Source organism: Durio zibethinus, chromosome 20 (genome assembly GCF_047325235.1).
Source record: "Durio zibethinus cultivar Kanyao isolate XHJ-2024 chromosome 20, ASM4732523v1, whole genome shotgun sequence".
Taxonomy (NCBI): Eukaryota; Viridiplantae; Streptophyta; class Magnoliopsida; order Malvales; family Malvaceae; genus Durio; species Durio zibethinus.
Genome location: NC_143181.1, coordinates 23499375 through 23522617, shown reverse-complemented (window position 1 = coordinate 23522617; position 23243 = coordinate 23499375). Strand labels below are relative to the sequence as shown.

At 27.2% G+C, this 23243-nt stretch overlaps 1 protein-coding gene across 1 annotated transcript; it reads left to right on the top strand.

Annotated features, from left to right (window-relative positions):
* Window positions 1-15655: 15655 nt before the first annotated feature.
* On the top strand, window positions 15656-17579 carry LOC111315063 (GDSL-like Lipase/Acylhydrolase superfamily protein). Its single transcript, XM_022916682.2, has 5 exons — window positions 15656-15929; window positions 16137-16264; window positions 16325-16564; window positions 16653-16905; window positions 16981-17579. The coding sequence occupies exons 1-5, from the start codon at window positions 15695-15697 to the stop codon at window positions 17202-17204; spliced, it is 1080 nt and encodes a 359-aa protein (XP_022772417.1). The 5' UTR covers window positions 15656-15694; the 3' UTR covers window positions 17205-17579.
* The last annotated feature ends 5664 nt before the right edge of the window (window positions 17580-23243 follow it).

Genomic DNA, 23243 nt, shown 5'->3' with positions numbered 1-23243 from the left:
TCAAATAGTCTTTTAAAAATATAGATACAAACATGTATTATTAGTTAGCAATTTTACTTTTATATATAAATAAACATGTAAAAGGTAGTTTTATTTTAAAAACTCTTTTTGTATGTGCTAATTTGTTCTTAAAAAGTTAAAATTTATGATAAATAAAGCATTGATAACAAAATACCCCATAATAAAGATAGACAAATAGAAAATACCATAAAATAATAGTTGCTAAATATGATGGTGTCTCCCTCGAACTCTTTATGGCTTCTTTAGAGATCATTTTTTTAGAGAGAATGCTAAAAAGAGTCAATAAAGAGACAAGAGATAAAACAGATGTGGATCTGGACATTGCTAAAGTTTTTTATAAAAGGAAAAATGAAAAAAAAAAGTACTCTAAACATGACAACATACCATTAATGATGGAGCAGAGATGGAAAGTGCACACTAAAGAGAGAACAATGGACTACTGGCGTTAGAGCTTTTAACCTAACAACAAAATCATATTGTTAACATTCTATAGAAAGCAAAATCACATTTGTATATGTTTGGTTTATATTCAAACTTGAAATAGGAATTAATTTCACATTTGTATATGTTGAAGTCAGCTTTTGAAAGTGCGATCCCTCAGCTGACAAGAACTTTTATTGCATAAAATTACTTAGTACAAAAGGGATTGATTTAAAATATTACAATATGTGGTAATTGTATGTATGGGCAAGTTTAAAATGAATATATATTTTGTTCACCACAACCAAAATGAACTTTACTAATAAAAGAAACAGAATTTAAACATCCAAAATTATAAAAAAATGTTTTATTCTATCTGCAAAAAAGTTCTTTGGTTGTTAAGAAATGGAGTGAGATTTATGAGACAAAAGGGGTAAAATTTAATGAGATTTTATTAAATATACCCTAAACTAAAAGTGTCATTCCATTGGAACTGGTCATGTAAGAATGAATGCTAAGATAATGGGATTGTGGGATAAAATATATAATTTGTTGGGTTTGATCATTGATGAATACCCTTTAACCATTTTTTAGTACCAGTAGTTAGAGTTGATCATTCCAAATATACTTGATGAAAATACAATGTTGAAAAATAAATATTCAAACAGAAGAAGCAATTTGATGAAATACTACAATCACACCCAAATTGACTAAAATTTGATATACTAGTATACACAAGTAAGTAATCTTATGATATTAATCCATCCATCCAATCCCCAAAACTTACAAAATTAGTATACAATCATCAAATATATGCTTAGATCCTTAATTGTCTAAGGACTCAAATTGTGCTATGCAAAGTATAATTATAAACCTATATTAGGTAAATTTATAAACCTATACTATGTGAATTTTCTTCTTTCTTTACACTACCATGCATTTTCCTTGTTCCCTTTAATAGCAAAAAATATTGAAAGAGAACCCCTGAAACCATTGCCTATATATTTCTTGAATCTAAACCATCTTGTTTAAATCACATCAAGTTCAAGTACATAGTCACTAGAGCACATTGAAGCAGAGTATTTCAAAACCAATAATGGAGGTAAAGGTTATATTCTTTTAGAAAACATGTTGAAATACAAGTCAACTATTAAATCTAAGAAAAACACATTGAAAGAACTAAATAAGTAAACTAAAGTGAGATGAAGGCTGAACAACCTTAAGGCTTTGGCCTTTGGAAAGTGCACTGTACAGATCAAGTACAATTAATATATTTGGGTATATATTCTAAGAAAGATTTAAGAACACTGAATATGTAAGAAATCTCACTTGAGTGATCATCCACAATTGTTACAAATCATGTTAACAAATAACTATAAAAGCTCAAAGGTGAAAATCATTGGTAAATATTAAGGCGCATAATATCTATTAGCATCAAATATTTATCAATTCTTTCATGAGAAAGAGAAAGATAGAAATTGAGAACATATTTTCTTAATTGACAAAGACAATAGCTAAGAGCTAGGGCTTCGTAGATTTAGTGCCAATAAATTACCCACCAACTACACACCAATACCAAATATTCTTATTTGCTACTAAGCAAAAGCCTTGAGCATAATCTTATATGCAATGTATTTATTTAGCTCAAAATATACCTCCATACTTGTCCCTTAGCTGTTGTTTTCATTAGTGAGTAAAACTTCTTACTAGAACCACATGTAGTAACTCAAGCTTTTAGTTTAGTAGTTCTTGACATGGTATCAAAACCTCTTACACCAAGATCTAGATTCTAATCCTAGCTCCATCATTGCCAAAAAAAATTCTAGCTGCCTTTATTCTAATTGAAATTAAATTTCAGCACAAGTTATGTTATTGGCATATGTTTTGTTCACTCTTTCATTCTAATGGACTTGTGCATGAGGGGTAGTTAATAAACCAGGTAACATAACATTGTCGTAAGTATCAGTGGTCCTATATTGCCTACCCATTAAAACTCAGAATATGTGACCACACTTCTTGTCTTTTCCTAGGTAAGACATCTATTGTGTCAAATTCCTATGTCATGGGCATATATTTTGTTCACTCTTTCATTTTAGTGGACTTGCGTAGGAGGGGTAGTTAATAAACTAGGCAACACAACATTGCTGTAAGTATCAATGGTTTTATATTGCTTATCTATCAAAACTCAAAATATGTGACCATACTTCTTATTTTTTCCTAGGTAGGACATCTATTATGTCAAATTCTTATTAAAGATTAAGGTGTGAAACTCTAACAAAAACAATATCCATTACTAATCCTAGATGGAAACCAAAGGCCAAGATTGTATTTATAAAACTCTATGTTACTTGACATGCTTCTTTTGGTCATCATGCATGATGCATCTATAGATTCTAATCATTTCTTCAAATACATAACCAAAACCATAATGAGCTCAACCTTTCAAAACAAGAGGCAACCATTATTGGCCAAGAGAAAACATTTGTGAGCAAATTCTCAACTAGCTTAGTATTATTTAATTTTTTGTCATTCATCTTGATAGTTGTTAAGTTTTTACTCTTTACTTCCACCTCTCTCCCTTCCCTTGTCAGTTTTCTAAGATAATCGAGCATCAATTTTAGACATGAATATATAAACAGAAAGAAATGTTTCGACAAAAACAAATATCCTTACCGATTTCTAGTTCTATACAAATAAAAATGTACATTTTTGTTTACAGGCATACATATACACATATACATATAAATGCATGTGTAATATAAAACATATAATTTTTCAGATGTAAAAGCAAAAGCCAAGGGAACAATGATCCTAAATACGAATAAGATTAATAGTATAAAAAGATATAAGATAATTTCTACAAAAATCACACAACCCAAATATATACCAATTTAAGTAATTATTATTTGAAAAAAATGTAAAAAAAGAAACTCTTGGTAGCCAATTTCTCAGGTCAACCATATATTAGAAAGTGGACATGAATAGAAAACTTGAATTAAAAACTTTACCTAATAAGGAAGAGGCAAGAGTAATGATTTAAGATGAGGCAAGGAAGGATCAATAGGGAATAAGAGAAAAGGAATAATGATGGCAATAGCAAGTGAGATAAAGGAATGATCGACGGTGGTGATGATGAGTAAGGAAAAGAAAGGTCGGCAATGAGTCGGTGACGAGGAAATTATGATATGGAGTTTTGAAAAGATAAAAAAAAATGTACGCAGCTGAGAAAAAAAAGTTAAAAATGGGTAAGGGACTAAGGGTTAGGGTAATAAGAATATTAGGTAAAGGGTAAATATGTAATATTGTTATTATTATTATTATCAAACAAACGAACAATAAATGAATAATAAACGAATGAGTTTTAAACGAACCTCAAATGAGCTTATTCGTGAATGCAAATGAACGAATAGACAGCTGTTTGTGTTTAGATCATTTAATAAATGAACATACAAGTGGTGTTCAAGATCGTTTGTTAAGTTTAATAAACAAGTATAAACAAACAAAAATTAAATATGTTCACGAATGGTTCATCGAAAGCTCTATTTACTTACACTCTTAGTTTTGAATTGTTCATAAACTTCATCATTTTTATTATCATTTAAAAATTTTATATTTATATAAGATTTGTTAATATATGAATATATTTTTGGGCACCGTACGAGTTTAAAACTAGTACTTAATTAGCTATTTAATACCATATAAAAATTATTTTTAATATTTAATTATGATACTCATTTAATAATTATTATAAAATTATTTTTATATAAATAATATAAATACAATATTAATATTAGTCCTACACATTATTATTTTATTCTTTAAACTTTTGTAGTTTATCATTTTGAATTTGATACTAAAAACTAATATAGTTATGCAATATATATTACAATTTAAATATATATATATTAAATACATATTAAATGGGTATCAAATTTTTTTTATTCTTTTTAATATGAAAGTATTTTTTATATTATTAATATGTCAGGTTTATTAAGTTGTAAATGATGGATAGTTTATAATTATTTATTATTTTAGGCATATTTTTGTATATATTCATATTAGTCATATCTATTTATATATATCCGTGTTAGTAATAAAGAAATTTTCTCATATTCAAGAGTATTCAAAGAAATCACTTATTTCATTAAAGAGACTCCGTCATCGGATTTATTTTAATATATTTTAAAGTAAATTATAATTTTCTTATACCAACACTTTTGATATGATTCTAAAAATTTAAAGGAAAATCACCACTTGTAATTCCCTTTCAATTTTATTATCGACAAAAATTTTAATCTACTTTATAATGTTTATTTTATTATTAAAATAAAAATTTTATTAGTTAAACTCTCAAAATATTTCTATCACTTTTAGAATATTTTGAGAAAAATACCTTGCCTACGATATTTTGATAAAGTCACCACTTGTGACTTTTATTGTTTTATTTATTTTCACAATTTAAGTATTTTATATTTTATTAATTTTTATTAAAAAGATTTTCAAAAATCTTATCAACACTTTTGACAAAATTTCAAAAAAAAAAAAACTTTTTTAAGAATCACCACTTATGATTTTATTACTATTGTTGTTATTATTTTTTGTATTTTTTTATTTATTCGAAGTGAATATTATTATTTTTATTATTATTATTCTAAAAAATTCTAAAATATTTTCAATACTTTTCAAGTATTTTAGAAATTTTCTTTGTACGAAAAAAAAAAACTCCACTTACGATTTCATTTCTAATAATGGTTTTTTTTATGGTTTTTTTATTATGCTTGAAAAATTCTAAAATATTTCTAACACTTTTAGAATATTTTAGAAAATTTCTTTGTGTAAATATTTTTAATAAAATTACTACCTGTAATTTTATTTTTTTAATTTAATTTATTTTTCATTATTCATTTATTATTAGTATTTTGTTTTTTATCATTATTATATTTATTTTTACATATCCTAAATTATAAATTAAAATACTAAAAGTTAGATAAAAATAGAATAAATGGAATAAATAATAAAATTTTTAAAAAATAAAAAACCTAATTTTTCGCCGATCAATGGCGAGTTAGCGTCGGTCAATGTCAGAGTCAACACAAAAGTCAACGACAATAGTCCAATCCAGTTTGGAGCAATTCAAGATTGGTTCGTCTGGTAGTCAAAGTCAACAGCAAGCCGAGTCAGGTGCATAGACCTCGAGTTGGATCTAGGTCCACGCATAGATCCTTTGGGTCCTAAATGACATCATTTTGCAACTTTTTTTTTTCATTTTTTTCGCTAAACAACGTCATTTTACCTTTTTTTTTTTTGGTAGCACTATAAAAACCTAATTTTTTTATTTCATTTTCTTTTTTCTCTCTCTTTATCTCTATTTCTTTTAGATTTTCTCTCTCTAACCTTAATTGACTGCCTCTGTTCTTAGAATCCAGAAACGTGCCATCGTGCCCGTCGTTGTCCCTTTGCCACCAATTGTCATTGTCAGTCATTAAAAAACTTTAAAAACTCACAAAAAATTCTTCCTAGCCTCCTAAGTCTTGATCTGACCTTTTTTTGTGAGAGAATACTTTGAATGGTCTAGATCGAGGCTGAAAGTTTAGGCCAAAGAATTTTATTTTTTGAACTTTGTGGTATTTGTTTGGCATTGTAGGCTCATGTTCCATGGACTGTAATTTTTTGGTTTGTGTTTGTGTTTTTTTGTTTTAGGTTTTAGGGTTTTTTTTGACTGAAAGGTTTTTTTTTTAGATCTAGTTTGGATAAGTTTTTTGTTATGCATTTTGTAGCTCTATTTATAGAGCCAAATGAAGGTCAAAATCCCAGATTTTTTAAAGATTTTGTTAAACTATGGTTATCTAAAATTAGGTCGACTGTTAGGGCGACTCCCAACGACTGACAGGTTATTAGGGTGGCTATTGACGTCAGTCAAAAAAGATATCAAAAAAGAAAAATGAAAAGAAAAAAATAATGATAATAATAAAAAACAAAATGGGTGTTTACACTATTCTTTTGCATTGTATGGTTGAATATGCACCTTGATGCATAGATTGCATGAAAATCAAGTTTACAAGCCTTAAACCCTAAAATCATGAAAATAACATTAAAAATACCAAAATTCATCAAAATTTTAAAATTTAGCACTAATTTTAGCATGTAAAAATACTATATTTTAAGGTGCTATCATACCCTCACACTAGAATCTTTGCTTGTCCTAAAGTAAAATTCTCAAATTAATAGAACTAAAAATCATCATACATACTCACAAAGTCAAAAATTATATAAATTCCTTTCATACACTATCACATAATGCAAAGCTAAATATTAACATAAAGTTGCAAGAAGTTCATTAAAAAATAAGCTTTGAATATCATATGATCTTTACACATATAAATTTACTCAATCTTTAATTTATGCATACAACTCAAGTAAAAAGAATGGAAAACATCTTATTACATTTCAACTTAAAGATATAATAGACTTCATATGATCACTTTCTTTTTTCCTCTTCATTAATGTTAGACTTACATACTTGACTTAAGATCAAAAGATATTTTTAGCTTATAATGTAAAGCTTAGGTCAAGGTAAGAAAAAGGAAATTTAGGCTTAAAAACCTTTAGCTTACTTTCTTTGAAATTTCATGGACTTTGATTTGAACAATTGATAGCTTTTTTAAACTTTGAATACTTAAGGCATTAATTTATTCTTTTATTCACAGCTTTTTTTCCTTTTTAGCCATTTTTGGCTTTATTGGGCATTGCCTTGTATTTGCCATTTTCTTTTTCTTTTCATTCTTTATGCCCTTCTTTTTCCCAAATACATAAAGAAGTCCATAATACATAAATAAGTATGATTGGGTTAGATAAAAACAAAGAAGGGATAATAATCAAAAGAAAAAGCTCTTGGCTTATTATATGGCTAAAATAAACAAAGAAAAGGGAATAATATAATAGACTTAAAATATAGGTACTAGGGATGCATCATTAAAAGGTAGGCTTGAAAAACTCAAATGATCTAAAGAATGCCTAAATCATCTTTTGAGTTAAATACAATTTAGGATTTTGCCTCAAGGGTTAAGTAAGTGAATTCTAAAATACTTATTCAAATCTTCAAATTTCATGCAAATTCACATCTCACAAAATTTTTATAAAAATCTTAGCATTTCATCGAAAGAGAATAAAAACATAGAAACTTGCTTAAGAATTCCTTTCAAGTTTTACCATACTCATAATTAACTTCATATCATACTCAAGTCAATATTTGAAAATTTATGCAAAATTAACTAAGTGTGCATCATAATGAAATCTAGTAGGTTAATTTGGTTTGAAAGCAAAAATGGGTTAAAATTTTGAAAAAGTTAAAAAAGCATTATTCTCTCCCTTTTTACACTTTAGTTGAACAAGATATTAAAACATAAAGTATGGGAAAAAGAAATACTCTTGAAAATTTTGTTTAAGGCTAAATATTCACTTGCATGAGATATTTCCTTGCTTCACTTTATTTTTATCAAAACAAACTCAAAACAAAAACATCAAAACATACATATCCTAATGAAAACAAAAGAAAAACTATTAAGGTAGAACTTGGGTTGTCTCCCAAGCAAAGTTAGTTTTGGTCAAGCTTGACCATACCTTTTTAATGGGGTTACGTAACTACCCTACACTTAATATTAATATTTATCCTTTTAATGATTTTTCTCCTTACCATATCTTCATCAATAAACTTTAACTAGTAGTGTCGCTCAATTATTGTAGCTAAATCTCTAACCTCTAATAACATTTTCATTTTCGATGGACTATGGTAAGTGGACATTGACTTTAGTACCACAGAGAGATACAATCATGAAAACTACAAGGTTGGTTTTGAATATAAAAAGTTTCTCTATGGTTGGTTTCATCAGAGTGGGTGATGTGTTTTCATCCTTGTTTTAGGCTTAATGAAGGGTATTTTTAAAGGTTTGAACAATTCATCAACCAAACAACCCATATCAATTGGTTTTTCCACCTTATTCAATTCCAAATCATGATCTTCATAGTTTTGGGGAATTGGTAAAGGTGAATTGTAAAGCTTAGATTCACTTTCAAAGGGACTATTGCTAGATCCTTAAGAATGTCAAATCCTAAAGCCAATCAAACTTCCTTTACTTTCATTTTATCAAAATGATCCTCCACTTCTACCATCTCTTCATCCATCACACTAAAAAATGTTGGCAGATTGATTACAATCGGCACTTTATCATCTTGTTTTTCAACATATTCTTCAATCTCATACTTTTCCTCTATGTCTTCACAATTGTCTTCCACCTTAGGTTCTATACTTGCCAAAAATGCTTTTGCAACTAAGAAAGCTCTTTCTTTTCTCTTATAAAATGCATATATTCATTATCATCCCCTTTTGGATCTTTCTCCTAAATTTTTTTTCTCATTAGCTACTTTTACAAAACTAAGTAGGTTCATTGTAGAAGTTTATCAATTAAAGCTTCTTCATTATCATCATAAAAAAAAAAAAAAAGTTTCTTCTTCCCAATATGAGTACATACTATTACATGTCTTCTTGCCTTGTTTTTTTAGGTTAAACTTGGTATTACTAAGCAAGGTACTTACAGGGAGATTGGTTATTGTTAAAACTAGTTGACCTATATGGTTTTCAAGATTTTTTACAAATGTAGCTTCATTTTAGATTATTGCATTATTGGACTGCATCAATTAAGTTAACATATCTAGGTTTGACTTATTTTCTTGAGTTGGATTGTATGTTTGAGGAGAATATTGTTGAAATGAAGGTTTATAGTGTAGGTTGGGGTATATATGGATGATTGCTCTTGACTACTTCCCTATGCATAACTAGGATAATCCTTATAATCTTGAGAGTAGGTATTTGAATAAAAATTGAATTGGTTTTTTTGACACCTACCACTATAGTATTTTCCTCCATACCCATGACAATTATAAAATTGGCTTTGGATTGAATGAACATATCTAAGATTACACTTTTTTTCCAAAGCCTTTACTTTTCAATCAAAAAGACTAATTGTGAGGTTATTGTTGAAATGGGGTTTTTTTCATATCTTTGAATAGTGTATCATGATGGTTGGATTTGGGAATACTCAAAAGATAGCTTTTCATAGTCCTCAAAAGTTTTAGCCTCATTGTAATAGAAGTTTGACATAACAAAAAAAGAAAAGAAAACACATTAAAGCAAGTAAAAACAATTTTAGATTACAAAAGGCAAAAAAAATCCTTATTGATATTGAAAACAACATTAAAATCTAAGTAACGATGCCAAAAACTTGATTGTTGCTTTTTGTATAGCCTACAAGTGCATAAATCAAGTAATAGAATAGATGAATTCTAGTGTTATCTCATAAAGAATTATATATTGTAATTGTTTGATAATTCTCAAGACCAAAGTTGAAATCTTAAACTCTTTTATCTAAACAAGTGAAACTTCAGGGTTGATTGTAAAAATAAAAAAATAAAAGATTAAAAGACAATGTAGGTTTAGATCTTAACTTCACAAACTATCACTTGGCAAGCTAAAAATGATAGCCAAAACTAGATCTAAGAAAATAAATGATTGAAAATTTGAAAACAATAGGAACTTAAAGGTTGGCTGGATACTAATGTGTATAAAAGAAAGAGTTGTAATAAAAAATTACATAAAAGAAAACTTAAACTATTGAGTATTAAAAACTTAGAGAGTAAGAAAGAGTTATTATCGAAAATAAAAAAATGGAAAACAAGATTTGAAATCAAAAGTAAAAAAGTAATATTACTTTGAAGAAAAAGAGATCTTAAAAATAAACACTTCTTGATTTAAAAAAAAAAAGAATCAAAGAAACAATATTTTGTTATTGGCAAATCTGTCACCTAAGCCAATAACTAAAACTAAAGAAAAACTAAAGAAAAGAACTAAAAAAAAAAAAAGTGAGAAGTTACGAGTTAAGGAGGATGCTTGAATAAGGTGAATGGCCTTCTTATTTTTAGATGGGGTTTCGATCAAGTGAGGGATAAGATTACAAAGTTTGATTTTAAATCAAATGCTAATAAATGAGGAATATTTTAATCTTCTTGGAGTTTGGCCAAAAGTGATCTCCTTAAGCTTGAGTTGCCTTGGCTGAATAGAGTCTTGGAGAAAAAATATTGGCTGTGTGATCCATCTTAAAGTCTTGAAGACCATCTTGATTCAATCTCCATCATATGTCTAGCTAAGGTAAGATTATAAAATGAAGTAGTTGAGCTTGATCCAACCATTTGCATTTTAAATGGCTAAAGTCTTTCTTCATGTATAACTCTTTTGAATGATTGAACAAAAAGTCATAGTTGATCGCAAATAGCTTTTGCTGAATATCTCTAGTGTCCTTGTGAGCTTGAACTTCTTTAATTATGTTTTAGCTCATTTGGCTAAATATGATAGAGTCTATAGTAGCTTGAAATTCTTCTAGGCTAAGCAAAAAGAGTCATTTTTGGATAAAACCTTATTTGGCCAAATGAATAGAGTCCCAATGCTGGCAAAACTCAATCAAATGTGTCTTATCCCTTCTTGCAATTGAAATGGCGAAATGTGATGGTGATGGAATAGTTTTTGTACGATTCAAATTCTTCAAATTCCTTTGCTTTACTGTATGGTTGCATGGATGGATGGAATTGGACCAATAGGGTTCGACTATTCTTTTGTATTGCATGGGCGAATATGCACCTTCATGTATAGATTGCATGAAAATGAAGTCCATAAGCCTTAAAGCTTAAAATCATGAAAATAACATTAAAAATACCAAAATCCATCAAAAAATAAAAATTTAGTACCAATTTTAGCAAATAAAAATACTATATTTTAATATGCTATCATTAGCTAATAACATGTACTAACTTCAAAATTATCAACACATGAAGGAAATTTTGATATCCTTAAGATTCTAAATAGGGATCCCTTTGGTTATTACTTTATTACTTGTTTTATTTGCTCACGCTTCCTAAGAAATAGAAAATAATCAAAAGCAAATGATAGAAACCAAAATTGATTGATTAAAAATGCACAAATAACTAAAACATAACATGATTCTAACATAATTGTTCTATACAAAAGTAAAATCACTGCTTTGTATTCTCAAATTTGTTTTTATATTGAAACCTAAAAAAGTAACCAAATAGTACGTAATCAATTTAAAATTGAATTCTTTGGTTTCTTTTTGCTATTAACAAAATATATCTTTTTTCATGAAAATTTTCAAAACTTAAGAATTTATTAATCCTTATGAACAATTTCTAGAGTATAAAAATATGAAGAAAAAAGTAAAAAGGTGACGCTCAACATTAAAGAAGGTTGCAACTTTGAGAGCTAGCGTTACAAAAAAGAGTGGAAGAAGATAAGGATCTAGATCGAAAGCAAAAGTAAGAGCTAGACAAAGAAGCTGATCTAAACCGAGAGCTTAGTGATTACTAGGCTTATTTAGAAGAGAGAGGGATAGTGGCATTATATGCGATAGCACTAGCGGTGGTGACAAAGGTAGAGTCAGTGCAATGCTAAATTGGGGACAAGGAAGAAACCTTAATTCTTGGTTGAATGAAAGAATTTTTTTCTTTCCCAATAGAAAATTTTGATAATTTTTCTTTGCCTTCTTTTTAAATAAAATAATTTGTTATATTCAATTTTTTGTATTCACAGTAAAAAAGATGTAACAAGGGTCACCTTTGAATATTCACTCTTACTAAAATTATGAATAATTACTACACATACATACATATATATATATATATATAATCGCCTTTGAATATTAACTTTCAATAAAATCATAAATCATAATAATAATTTGTTATTTACTACTTCTTTAGAATTTTTTGTACTAAATATTTTTTTAAATATATACTTTTTTATTTTGATTACTATTGAAAAAATATATTTTTATGAGATTACAATGAATTTCACAAAATTTACAAAAAAATATATTTAAATTATTTAATTTTTAAAAATATATAAAATTAACAAAATTTATTTACTAAGATTTGAAGTGACCCTCACTAAATCTATTTATATTTGACACTTATGAAACAAATTTATGAAGGTTAACTTTAGATTCTCACAAAAAAATATTAAATTAATAAAAATAATTTATGATTCTCTCAACAAAATGACTTTTAGTGAGGATAAAAATACATTGCTGACTAAAATTACTTTCAATGAAAGTTATGAATGACCTTCAATAGAAAAAAAAATTATTGAGGGCCAACACTTGACCCATGTTAAAATTCTCGCTAAAACACATTTTTTTGTAGTGTTTGCAAATCTCTTAAAATTTTATAATTGAATGGATTTTATTTATTTGAAAATTGATTTAAAATTACATGATTTTAATAAAGTTTTAATTGTTCAAAGTAAATTAAACTTACGAACTTATTAAATAATATGCATGAGAAAGTAAATAAATGAATAAAAGAAAATTAAATAAAAAAATATAAAGAAACAAAGAAAATAAATAAAATACCAAGAATTTAAGATGCAATTTAAGTTTGATCTACGCTAACAATTGAACCTAGTCAACTCAAGTCTAGGCCCGGTTGGATGAAAAGAAAATTGAACCTGATCCATGTCTAAAACACGGGTCGGCTCTCACCATTCAAGTCATCTGGGTCAAGTCACAAGTGCCGACCCATTTCTCTTCCCTTTTATTTATTTATTTATTTATTCATTGTTTGATTTTTCCAATTCGACCCAAAATGCTGCATTTTGGGCAGCTGAAAAATTTTGTATTTCTCTTCTCCTTTTTTTGAATAAATGTTTAATTTGTGAATTTTAAGATTTTGAAAGAGAAAATGATTTTAGAAAAATTTATGGATTGGGAAAATTGATGATTCCTACTATTTGTTAACCTTATAGAAATGTAAAATATTATGTTTGGTTGAAGTAAGGTAAGATTATTTAATGAAATTTTTTTTCATATTATCCTTAATTACACATAAATAATGGTTGATAATTATGAAAATATAAAAATATCATGTAACATATAATTATATTTAAATTACTTATTTATTTAACATGTTAAATTATTTATTTATTTAGGATGTAAATGATTTATGATCAAATATTTTTGTGAAATGAATAAAAAATTAGAAATTACTAAAATTATTTATATATAGAATTTTGAAAAATAATTTTTTAATAATATATTTTCAACAAAAATCATGTTTTTAATTTTTAAAATGTTGTGCTTGCTAGAATTTTGAAAACATAATTTTAACAAAAATTATGTTTTTAATCTTAAAAATATTGTTTATGTTGAAACTATTAAATTCTAATAAATAATTTTTTAATAAAGTCAACGTATTGTGTTTATTTAAAAGGTTAAATATTAAAATGACTCCCACATTATATATTTTCTATTAATTTGGTACTTAAAAATGTAAAATTGACGCATTGATGTCTAAGCTTTCATTTCATTATCATGTTAATACCTACGATTAACGTTATTAATCAATTTTTTTGACATACTATTAATATCTAATAAGATATTGACATGTGTAAAAAAAAGTCCAATCAATCAATCATAGGTCAATATAAAAAAGAAAATTTTAAAAAAATATTAAAAATTCTAAAAAATTCTAAATTTTTTTTTAAAAAAATTCCAAAACTTTTTTTAAAAAAATTCCAAAACTTTTTTAAAATTCTAAATAATTTTGAAAATTTTCAAAAAAATTTAAAAACTTCAAAAAATTTTCAAAACAATTCTAAACAAATTTAAAAAATTATGAAAAAATTCTAACAGATTTTTGAAATTTTTTGAAATTTATAAAAAATTTTAAAATTTCAAAATTTTCTCAAAAAAAACCTAAAAATTTTAATAAAAATAAAAATTCAAAAAATATATATTTTTTGAAAGTTTGAAAAATTTTTTATAATTTTTTTAATAATACATAACATTGATGATGTAGTGCTGATTGTGACACGTATCAATTTTTTTTTTTTATATTCATACTACATCAGTAAAGTTGATAAGAACGTCAATCCGAGAAAATAACGTGAAAATGAATTGAAAGTTTAGGTATCAATATAAAATTTTATTTCTTTAAATGCCAAACAATAGAAAGTGTATAGTTAAATAACCATTTTAATATTTCTTTAATATTTTTTTAGTCTAAAACTGGCAAAAAATATGAGGTTTCAAAGTTTGCACATATGAAATTTGAAATGGACATTTTACCTGTGGGAAGTGCTTAGTACTGATTTTCAAAACTGTTGCATGAGATGCACAAATAAAGAAAATTGCAGAATAAATAGGGTCATAACTTATAAACCACTGCTTGAATATAGTTATTTCCTTGTAAAATCTATCTTTTGTTACTATCATAAGACAAGCTCATAAATTTGTTGACATGTGCCACCCCCTGTTTTGATTCATAATGGCATCCAAACTCATTTCTATGGTTTTAAGATGAAAACTCAACCATAAATAGTGATGACAACGGGTCGGGTCGGGATCAATTTTTGCTCGTCTCAAACCCGACTTGACTTTAAATATACAAAATCCGAACTCGATCGACTTTAAATATACAAAATCCAAACTCAACCGACCTGATAAATTTTTTATTATTTTTATACCCAAATTCGATCTGAAATTAATAAAATATTATTTTTTAAATATAAAATATTATTTTTAATATAAATATAAAATTAAATATATATAAAAATATATAAATAATTATAAAATTAAATAAAAAAATTTAAAAAATAATTTATATATATATATCAAGTCGAGTTTGCCTAAAATTCGATCCAGACCCGACTCGACCCGAATTTTTTATACCACTTGACCTGACCCAACCCGATACCCGATTTTCAAAAAATTAAACCGATTCTAAAAGATCGGATCGGATCAAAACTCATCAATTTCGAGTTTTTTTGCCTTCTCTAATAATGAAGGCTTGTCTTTTTTTTTTTTCCTTATAAAGGAAAAATCTGTAACCTTCTTTTGTCTTTATCCTTCATGCCTCCTTTCTCACTTGTAAGGAAAAACAAACGTAAAATAAGTAAAAGTTGAAAAAATAACCCAAAAACGGACATTGAAAAGAGCACCCAAAATCAAGGGAAAAGGTATATAGAAAAAAGCAAATTTTTATGGAGTCTTACGCATGTTACACCCCGTTTCCGTTTCAAAACGGATATAATCCCCTTTTTATATTCTTCTTCACCGTTATGTTGCTCAAACTCACTTGTTTGGTTACAAAAGCTACCTGGAAATACAACTTTCATTATTCTCTTCTGTATTAAATTATGGGTAGTCTCTGGTTTATTGCATTTGCTATTATGATTCTTCACCACTCAAATGGAGTTACAGGTTCTGAACGAGTTCCTGCACTCTTTGTGTTTGGAGACTCATTGGTTGATGTTGGCAACAACAATTTCCTTAGCTCAATTGCCAAATCTAACTATTTTCCTTACGGTATTGATTTCAATATGCAGCCTACCGGAAGATTTTCTAATGGAAAAACCTTTGTTGACATTATTGGTAAGTTTTTTACATTATTGGAATAGTTTGGCTATAAAGTAGAAAAGAAGAGGGGAAAAAAGTTTTAATTTAATCGATGAACTACAAAATTATTCATCTTTCTCCCTTTTCTATCAGGCATAGCATAAAACGTTTCATCTTTATCATTCATACCAAAAAAAGCCTTTGTGCTGACCCACTATGATATAAATTATTTTGTCCAAGCAGGAGAGATGCTGGGTGTTCCATATCCTCCGCCCTTTGCTGATCCCAACTCCGTGGGAGTCAAATTACTTGGAGGAGTGAATTATGCTTCAGCAGCCGCAGGCATCCTTGATGAGAGCGGCCAACATTATGTATGTATTTTGCTTAACTTTCTATAGGATGAAAATCACAATGGTGATGGATTCATGCAGGGTGAACGGTACAGCCTAAGTCAGCAAGTATTGAATTTTGAAAGCACATTGGATCAACTACGAACAATGATAGGGAGAAATTTGACGAATTTCCTGGCCAAATCCATAGCAATTTTGGTGTTTGGGAGCAATGATTACATCAACAATTATCTCATGCCTTCCATCTACTCTTCTAACTACACTTACACTCCTTCAGAATTTGGCAACCTTCTTCTCAACCGCTATGCCCGACAACTTTTGGTAAAAACTATTCTCACATTTTGGAGAGTCCTAAACTAATTTGTTAGTGCAAATTAAATTATATAAGTTTATGGCATAATTGTTGCAGGCACTATACAGTTTAGGACTAAGGAAATTCTTTATAGCTGGAATTGGACCCATTGGTTGCATCCCTAACCAAAGAGCAAGCGGACAAGCGGCGCCGGGAAGATGCGTAGATAATGTTAATGAAATGCTGGGAACTTTCAACCAAGGGGCAAAATCAATGGTAGACCAACTAAATATGCGTCCTGGTGCTGTCGTTGCATATGGCAATACTTATGGTGCTGTGGGTGACATCCTAAACAATCCTACCGCTTTTGGTAACAAAACAGAAAATCTAGTTTATGGATTAAATATAATATGTATTGAAATTTGAAAGTAAACAAATGTTGCAGGGTTCAACGTTGTTGATAAAGGATGTTGTGGAATAGGGAGGAACCAAGGGCAAATAACATGTCTGCCATTTGCATATCCATGCCCAAACAGAAATCAATACGTGTTTTGGGATGCTTTCCATCCTACACAAGCCGTTAATGCCATTCTAGCACGTCGGGCTTTCTATGGGCCTCTTTTGGATTCTTATCCAATCAACATCCAACAAATGACTCTTATCAACTGATTTAATTTGCTCTTTCCTTTTCCTTGTACAAATTAGCCTGGTCTTCTATATTACGGCCTTCGTTTGTGTTGTAATAAATATAAATTGCTGAATTGAACACCTATATGATTGTGGGCAAGATTTTATTCATTATAGTTTGAATTACAGGGAAAGCAAAGAGGACAGGCGGTTCTTATGGTTTGAATTCAAACCAAATGATTAGCTGCCTGAGGCATTTATCAACTGATTTTAAAATCAAAACTGCATGTGGCAATTTCTTTAGCAGGTCAGGCTCCATATATTACTGGCGGACATGACACTCAACAGCTTTGGAAGCCTTTGCCTCGTCATGTCTTGTGTTTTTTTTTTTCTTTTCCTTTCAGAACATTTAGTTGCCTTCCTCCTTAATTGCTTTTTAACAATGCCTTTCTTCAAATAAAAATGCTTTGGAGGAGCCGAGTCTTTAGTCTCAGATTTAATAATTTTAAATATAATACAATGTAATATGACATTAAAATAATATAAAAAATAAATATGGATTAAGTAAAAATATTTTTTATATTTAAATATGTTGATACAAATTTTAATATGATAATCTTCATATTTTAAAATTTTGTTTAAAACATATAACACATGTAAAATGTATATAACATATTTAATTAAACTGTATTAAATGAGTAACCGTATAACGCGTTTTTATGCCCATTTTTATTTGGTTTAAGCATGTAAAAACTATTTTAAACCTTTAATTATGATAATTAATACTTATTCAATATAATCATGATCATGACATGCGGCAAGGGATTCAATCATCACATTTTAATGCTTTTACTGTGTTAAAATTTTTTGTGTTTAATGTTGATGGAAAAGGATATGGATTTATGATCCTTTTATTATGGTTGTGTTGAATTGTAGATGTAAAGTATTTTAAATATATTTAATTTTAAACATATGTTATGGACTGTGGACATTGTTATTTGGGAATGGATGAATTTACACAAAAATATTTTACATATTTTTTTTAACCATTAATTTTAATAAATTTAAGAAATGAGATTAAATTTTTTTTTTCGCTTTTCTCTCTCATTTTTTATATCTATTAAAATCAATAGTTAAAAAAAAAAAAAGGTGTAAAACCCTTTAATTTTATACTATTGTAAGTTATTCCCTCCTTATGTTATTTTGTTATATTTGCTTTATAAATTATAACTATTCATTTAAATTTGAATAATGGAGTTATAATTTTATTTTTATTTTTATTATAAAATTATATTATTAATGAAAACTAATTTTCAGTTTAAATAGGCTACCTTTTAAAAAAATGATTTTTTTAATAGGGTAATAGTATTGTTAATCCTATTAATTGTGTTAATCATTTGTAATCGTTTCATGTGATATAAAATTTAAACCATTTAATTTTAAACATTTAGTTATGTTGTGTCACGTATAACACAAATAATAAATATATAATATTTGTATTTAGGATTTTGACATGTTTGTTATTCAAATAGTATTCGTGTTTATTTATGTAATGTCTGTATTTAAACATAAAATATGATATAAATACATTAATTATTAAGTCTAACACTAACAAATTCTTTATACCCATGTGTTACTACAGCCCCCAATGGAAAAAAAATTATACTATATATTATTATAAAAATATTATAATAATTAAAGATAAATAATTTTTAGGATGTTATGAGAAGATTATTTTTTTTATGAATTCTCTATATTTGACATAAATAAGTCTACTTAGACTGTCCCAAAAGGAAAATGTATTGGACAAAACTCCAAAATCCCTTACCGTTCAATAAAAAAACACTTCAAACCAAGAAGAAAAGTTAGAGATATATAATGAATATTCACATTTCTATAATATACATATACATATATATATTTTAGAAAATATTATTTAGATTCTTATTTAGTTTCTAAAATTTAAAATTGAAATTTTAATAAATATTATTTTTATTTTTTTCTTGACTAAGTTTTTATGCTTGTGCTTTGCATGGTTAATTTTATAACAGAAAATCATAATAAATGTGCACATGAAATTGGCAATATGATTTCTAAATGCAATTGCTGCTTAACTATCACAATTCACTAATATTAAGTTGGACTTATTTATCTCAATTCTTAAATGATTCAAAAATTTCTTAAGCCAAACAACTTCTTGCAATATCATTGAAAATACTACAAATTTAGCTTTCATTATGGATAGTGCTATTCAAGTCTTTTTTTTACTGATCAAAGATAGAGCCTAATATTAAGTAATAAAACATAGTCAGAGGTAGATTTTCTTTCATATAAATCTCCTTTCAAATTGGCATTCATATAGCCAATTAAATGCAAATCACTTCCTTTACAGCATAACAAATAATCCACAGTGCTTTTATGATACTTTAATATTCTTTTCATGACTTTTCAGTGGAATTAACTTTGATTGGATTGATATCTGCTTATCATGCTCACAGCATAGTTGATATTTGGCTTTGTGCACATTATAACTTACGTAAGGCTTCCAAAAGCACTAAAATAAATAACTCTTGTCCTTTGTTCCTTTTATCTTGTGGAGTCCCAAGACACATTCTTTGGTTGAAAAAAAACTCAGTTATTTTTTCATTTATGTGTAATTGATTTGAAACTTCAACTTTAAATTAAACATATTTACATAAATTTTCTTTTATCGATGAATTCATTTGGGTTTTTTTTTTTCTTGTAGAATAGTAACAAAAAAAAAAAACAAAATAGATTAGAGTAAAACAATAGATTTAAAGAAAAAACACAAGAAAATAAATCTAAGGTTAGCTTAAAGAATTTAAGAGCCCATTGCTTGTCGAGCCATCCTTTTACTTTTGTTAAAGGGGGTTGTATCAATTGATAAAATAGAATTGCAATCCTTAGCTTATTTATTTTCCAATGTTAGCAATTGCAAGCTGAAGGCTCCAATAAACTTTGATAGACCTTTGAGAAACTTTTTTCAAACCTTTTTGAACATATGGAAGCAAATGCACTAATTGTTACTTTCTTAATGCCTACGAGTGCAATGATCGTGATCAAGTAATAAAGTGATGAATAGAGATCGTTTTCGTGAGATCATTCCTACGAGAATCCTAGATAGATGTATCTTAAAGATCTTTCAATACCTACTAGATGGCTATTGGTAGATATTTCAAAAGAAAGATCTGCAAACCGCAGAGTTAATTCTTTAAAATTTTTTGCATTAAGAAACAATCTATATTTTAAAAATCCTAAAGCAAGTAGTCTAAATCAAACCCTGATCTAGTTTTACGATCCTCAATTCTTTCATTTTCTAATCAAGAAGATGTAATTAGGGGGAAAAATGCCAATTACCAAAATTGTACCTTTTTAACTTTATATTAAGAGAAAGCTTAATTTAAGATTTTGGAAGATGAAAAAAGAGTAAAATTTAAATTCAAACTAGCATGATCTTAAAACATAAAATCAAAAAGCAAGCAGAAGCATAACTAATCATAACCTAAACGTATGAACATGAGATAACATAAAACAACTTGAATTTAATAACTTAACTAAATAGCATAATAGTGGGTGGCACAACCATTAAGTAAGCATGAAATCATACTTAACAAGAAAGCAATTAAATTTGAGGACCTAATCTACTAATGTATTGAACTTAACCTTATTATAAACTAACATAAACGAAATGACATAGTTAGAATCAAATGAGCAAGATACTAGCCGAATGCAATTATGAACCTAAACATGGATTCTAAAGGAATGACAAACATAACCAAAGTATTATGATTCAAATGCACATGATTAAAAGCTTAAAATAGTTAAATAATCCTCGAACAAAAAATGCATGATAAGATTAATGGAATGATATGAACATAACAAGAACACTAGTAATAACCAAATGTAAAGAACATGAAAATAGGGAATATGAAACCAAACAAAGCTTTAATTTAGATCAATAAAAGTAGACTTAAAGATAAAAAATAGCAAGGCCAAAATGAACTTGAGGAATGGTAACAAACTAGTTTGGAAGTTAAACAAAATTGGTAGAAACTGAATTGAACTATCTTGGAAGAATAAAAGAGTGAAAAATAATTTAAGAACTTGGAAAAGAAACTTGAATTGAAGTAAACTAAATTTAAATTGTAAAAAAAATAATTCTTAAAAGAACTTGCTAGTTTAGCTAAAATTATAAAGAAACTTAAAACAGAATTTTGGTTGAAAGTTACTTAAAAAAGACCAAAAGTCTAAAGAAACACTAAAGGAGAATGCTAAGGTTTACAAAAGTGTAGAGGTGTGGGATGCTCTTTAAGTGTGCTAGGCACCTTTATTTATAGTGAGAGTGGGGTGGGAGTGGGGTGAAAAAGGGGGATGAACCTAGCATTTCCATGTTAGTCGAAACTTTTTTCAAATTTCAAAAGTTTCCTAGTTTTGGTAAATCGTAAATGCTAACTAGGAGAGAGATAGCTTAAGTAGATGTTTGAGTGGCCAAAAACTTGTCTTTGATTGGTCCATGTGTGTTGATTTTGCTTTGTTGTCAATGCCATCTTTTGAATTTAAATTGGCTTTTCACTAGAAGAAAAATTTTCCTTCTTCCTTTCACGTATGAACTAATTTTGCTAGAGAATATAGAGCTTTTAAAATCGACCTTTAAAGTAAGCTTGAGGTCTTGGCCGAATGCTTTTGTTACCTATACATGATTTCCTCATTTCATGCATGGCTTTTGAATTCCTCCTAGCTTGCCACCATTTCATGCACACACATACACATATTTTAATGACATTATGTGCCATGTAGATGGATTGCCATGTTTTTCAAGAGTGTAATCTTAAGCATTGAGCAACATTGTAAGTACCATAGTCTTATGTCCTCAAGAAATTACTAAATTAACCTCAACTTTGGTCGAACCTACAAGTATACACTCTTGCATAGATTTCGGGCTTTGCCACCTTTTGTCAAGCTTACTAACTTGCATGTTTTTTTCAAGGGCTCATAATTCCACAAATTTGGCTAAATTATACATTTTTTAGCCAACTTTTATTGTCTTCCATATTTTCCTGCAAAATAAGAGTTTAAGCACATTAAAAGCTTATAATTAGGGTAAAATTAATGTAAAAGTAGGAATTTAAGTTTTAAAATGGCTTATAAAACAATGTAAAATTTAGTGCCATCATGCAATTAGCACGAGTATTCTTTTTAAATCATAAGAATCCTATTTTCATGGTAAGGTAGTAAACAAAAAAAAAAAAGAAGATTATTAGTCTTATTTGGGAAGCATGTATCAAAACAAATCTTCGCTCATCTCAGCTATGTAAAGAAAAATCCAAGTCTTTTTTTTTTAGTACATAAATTAAACCATAAAATCAATCTAACATTTGGATTACATTTATGACTAAGCAAATAAGTCAACTAAGAAAAGAAAAAACAAATTGGAAGAAGAAAACAAAGGTTAGGAAAGAAGTTAAAAGTTAAAATTATCTTATTTTGAGAAATAAAAATAAAAGTACTTTTGTATAAAACATTCTAAATTTGAAATAAATATTTTTAATTACCTTATTTTAAGAAAAAAAAACTCCATAGTATAATAAAAATATGAGAAAAAAGCCCAAAAATGATATCTTATAATTACATTGACTTTAACGATAAAACTAATATATCAGTACTCATAAATTATTTATGATTGATTCAAATAAAATTTGAATTTAATTTAATTATTATTGAATCGAGTTCGAGTTTGAAAAATTTAACTTATTGAGGGAGTCGAATTTGAGTGCCATAATACTCAATTCAAATAGTTTAGGAGACTGATTGAATTTTTATATTTTAATATATATTTTTAATATTTAATAAAAATTATTATTTTATTTATATATATATCAATATGAATTTAAATTTAAACATAAATAATCAAATTTAAAGTCAAATATTAAATCGAGCTTACGTTTTATTTGATAAATAAATTTAATTTTTATCTCAAATAAAATTTAAATTTACAAATTAAAATTCAATCAAGAATTAAATTTCAAACAATAAATTTCATATCAAAGTTTAAATGTGAAA

Excerpts from the sequence above, each read along its gene's own strand:
- LOC111315063 (XM_022916682.2), top strand. The coding sequence starts at position 15,695 with ATGGGTAGTCTCTGGTTTATTGCATTTGCTATTATGATTCTTCACCAC. Across the intron at positions 16,565-16,652 it reads GCTATGCCCGACAACTTTTG|GCACTATACAGTTTAGGACT; the intron begins GTAAAAACTATT and ends TAATTGTTGCAG. Across the intron at positions 16,906-16,980 it reads AAACAATCCTACCGCTTTTG|GGTTCAACGTTGTTGATAAA; the intron begins GTAACAAAACAG and ends CAAATGTTGCAG.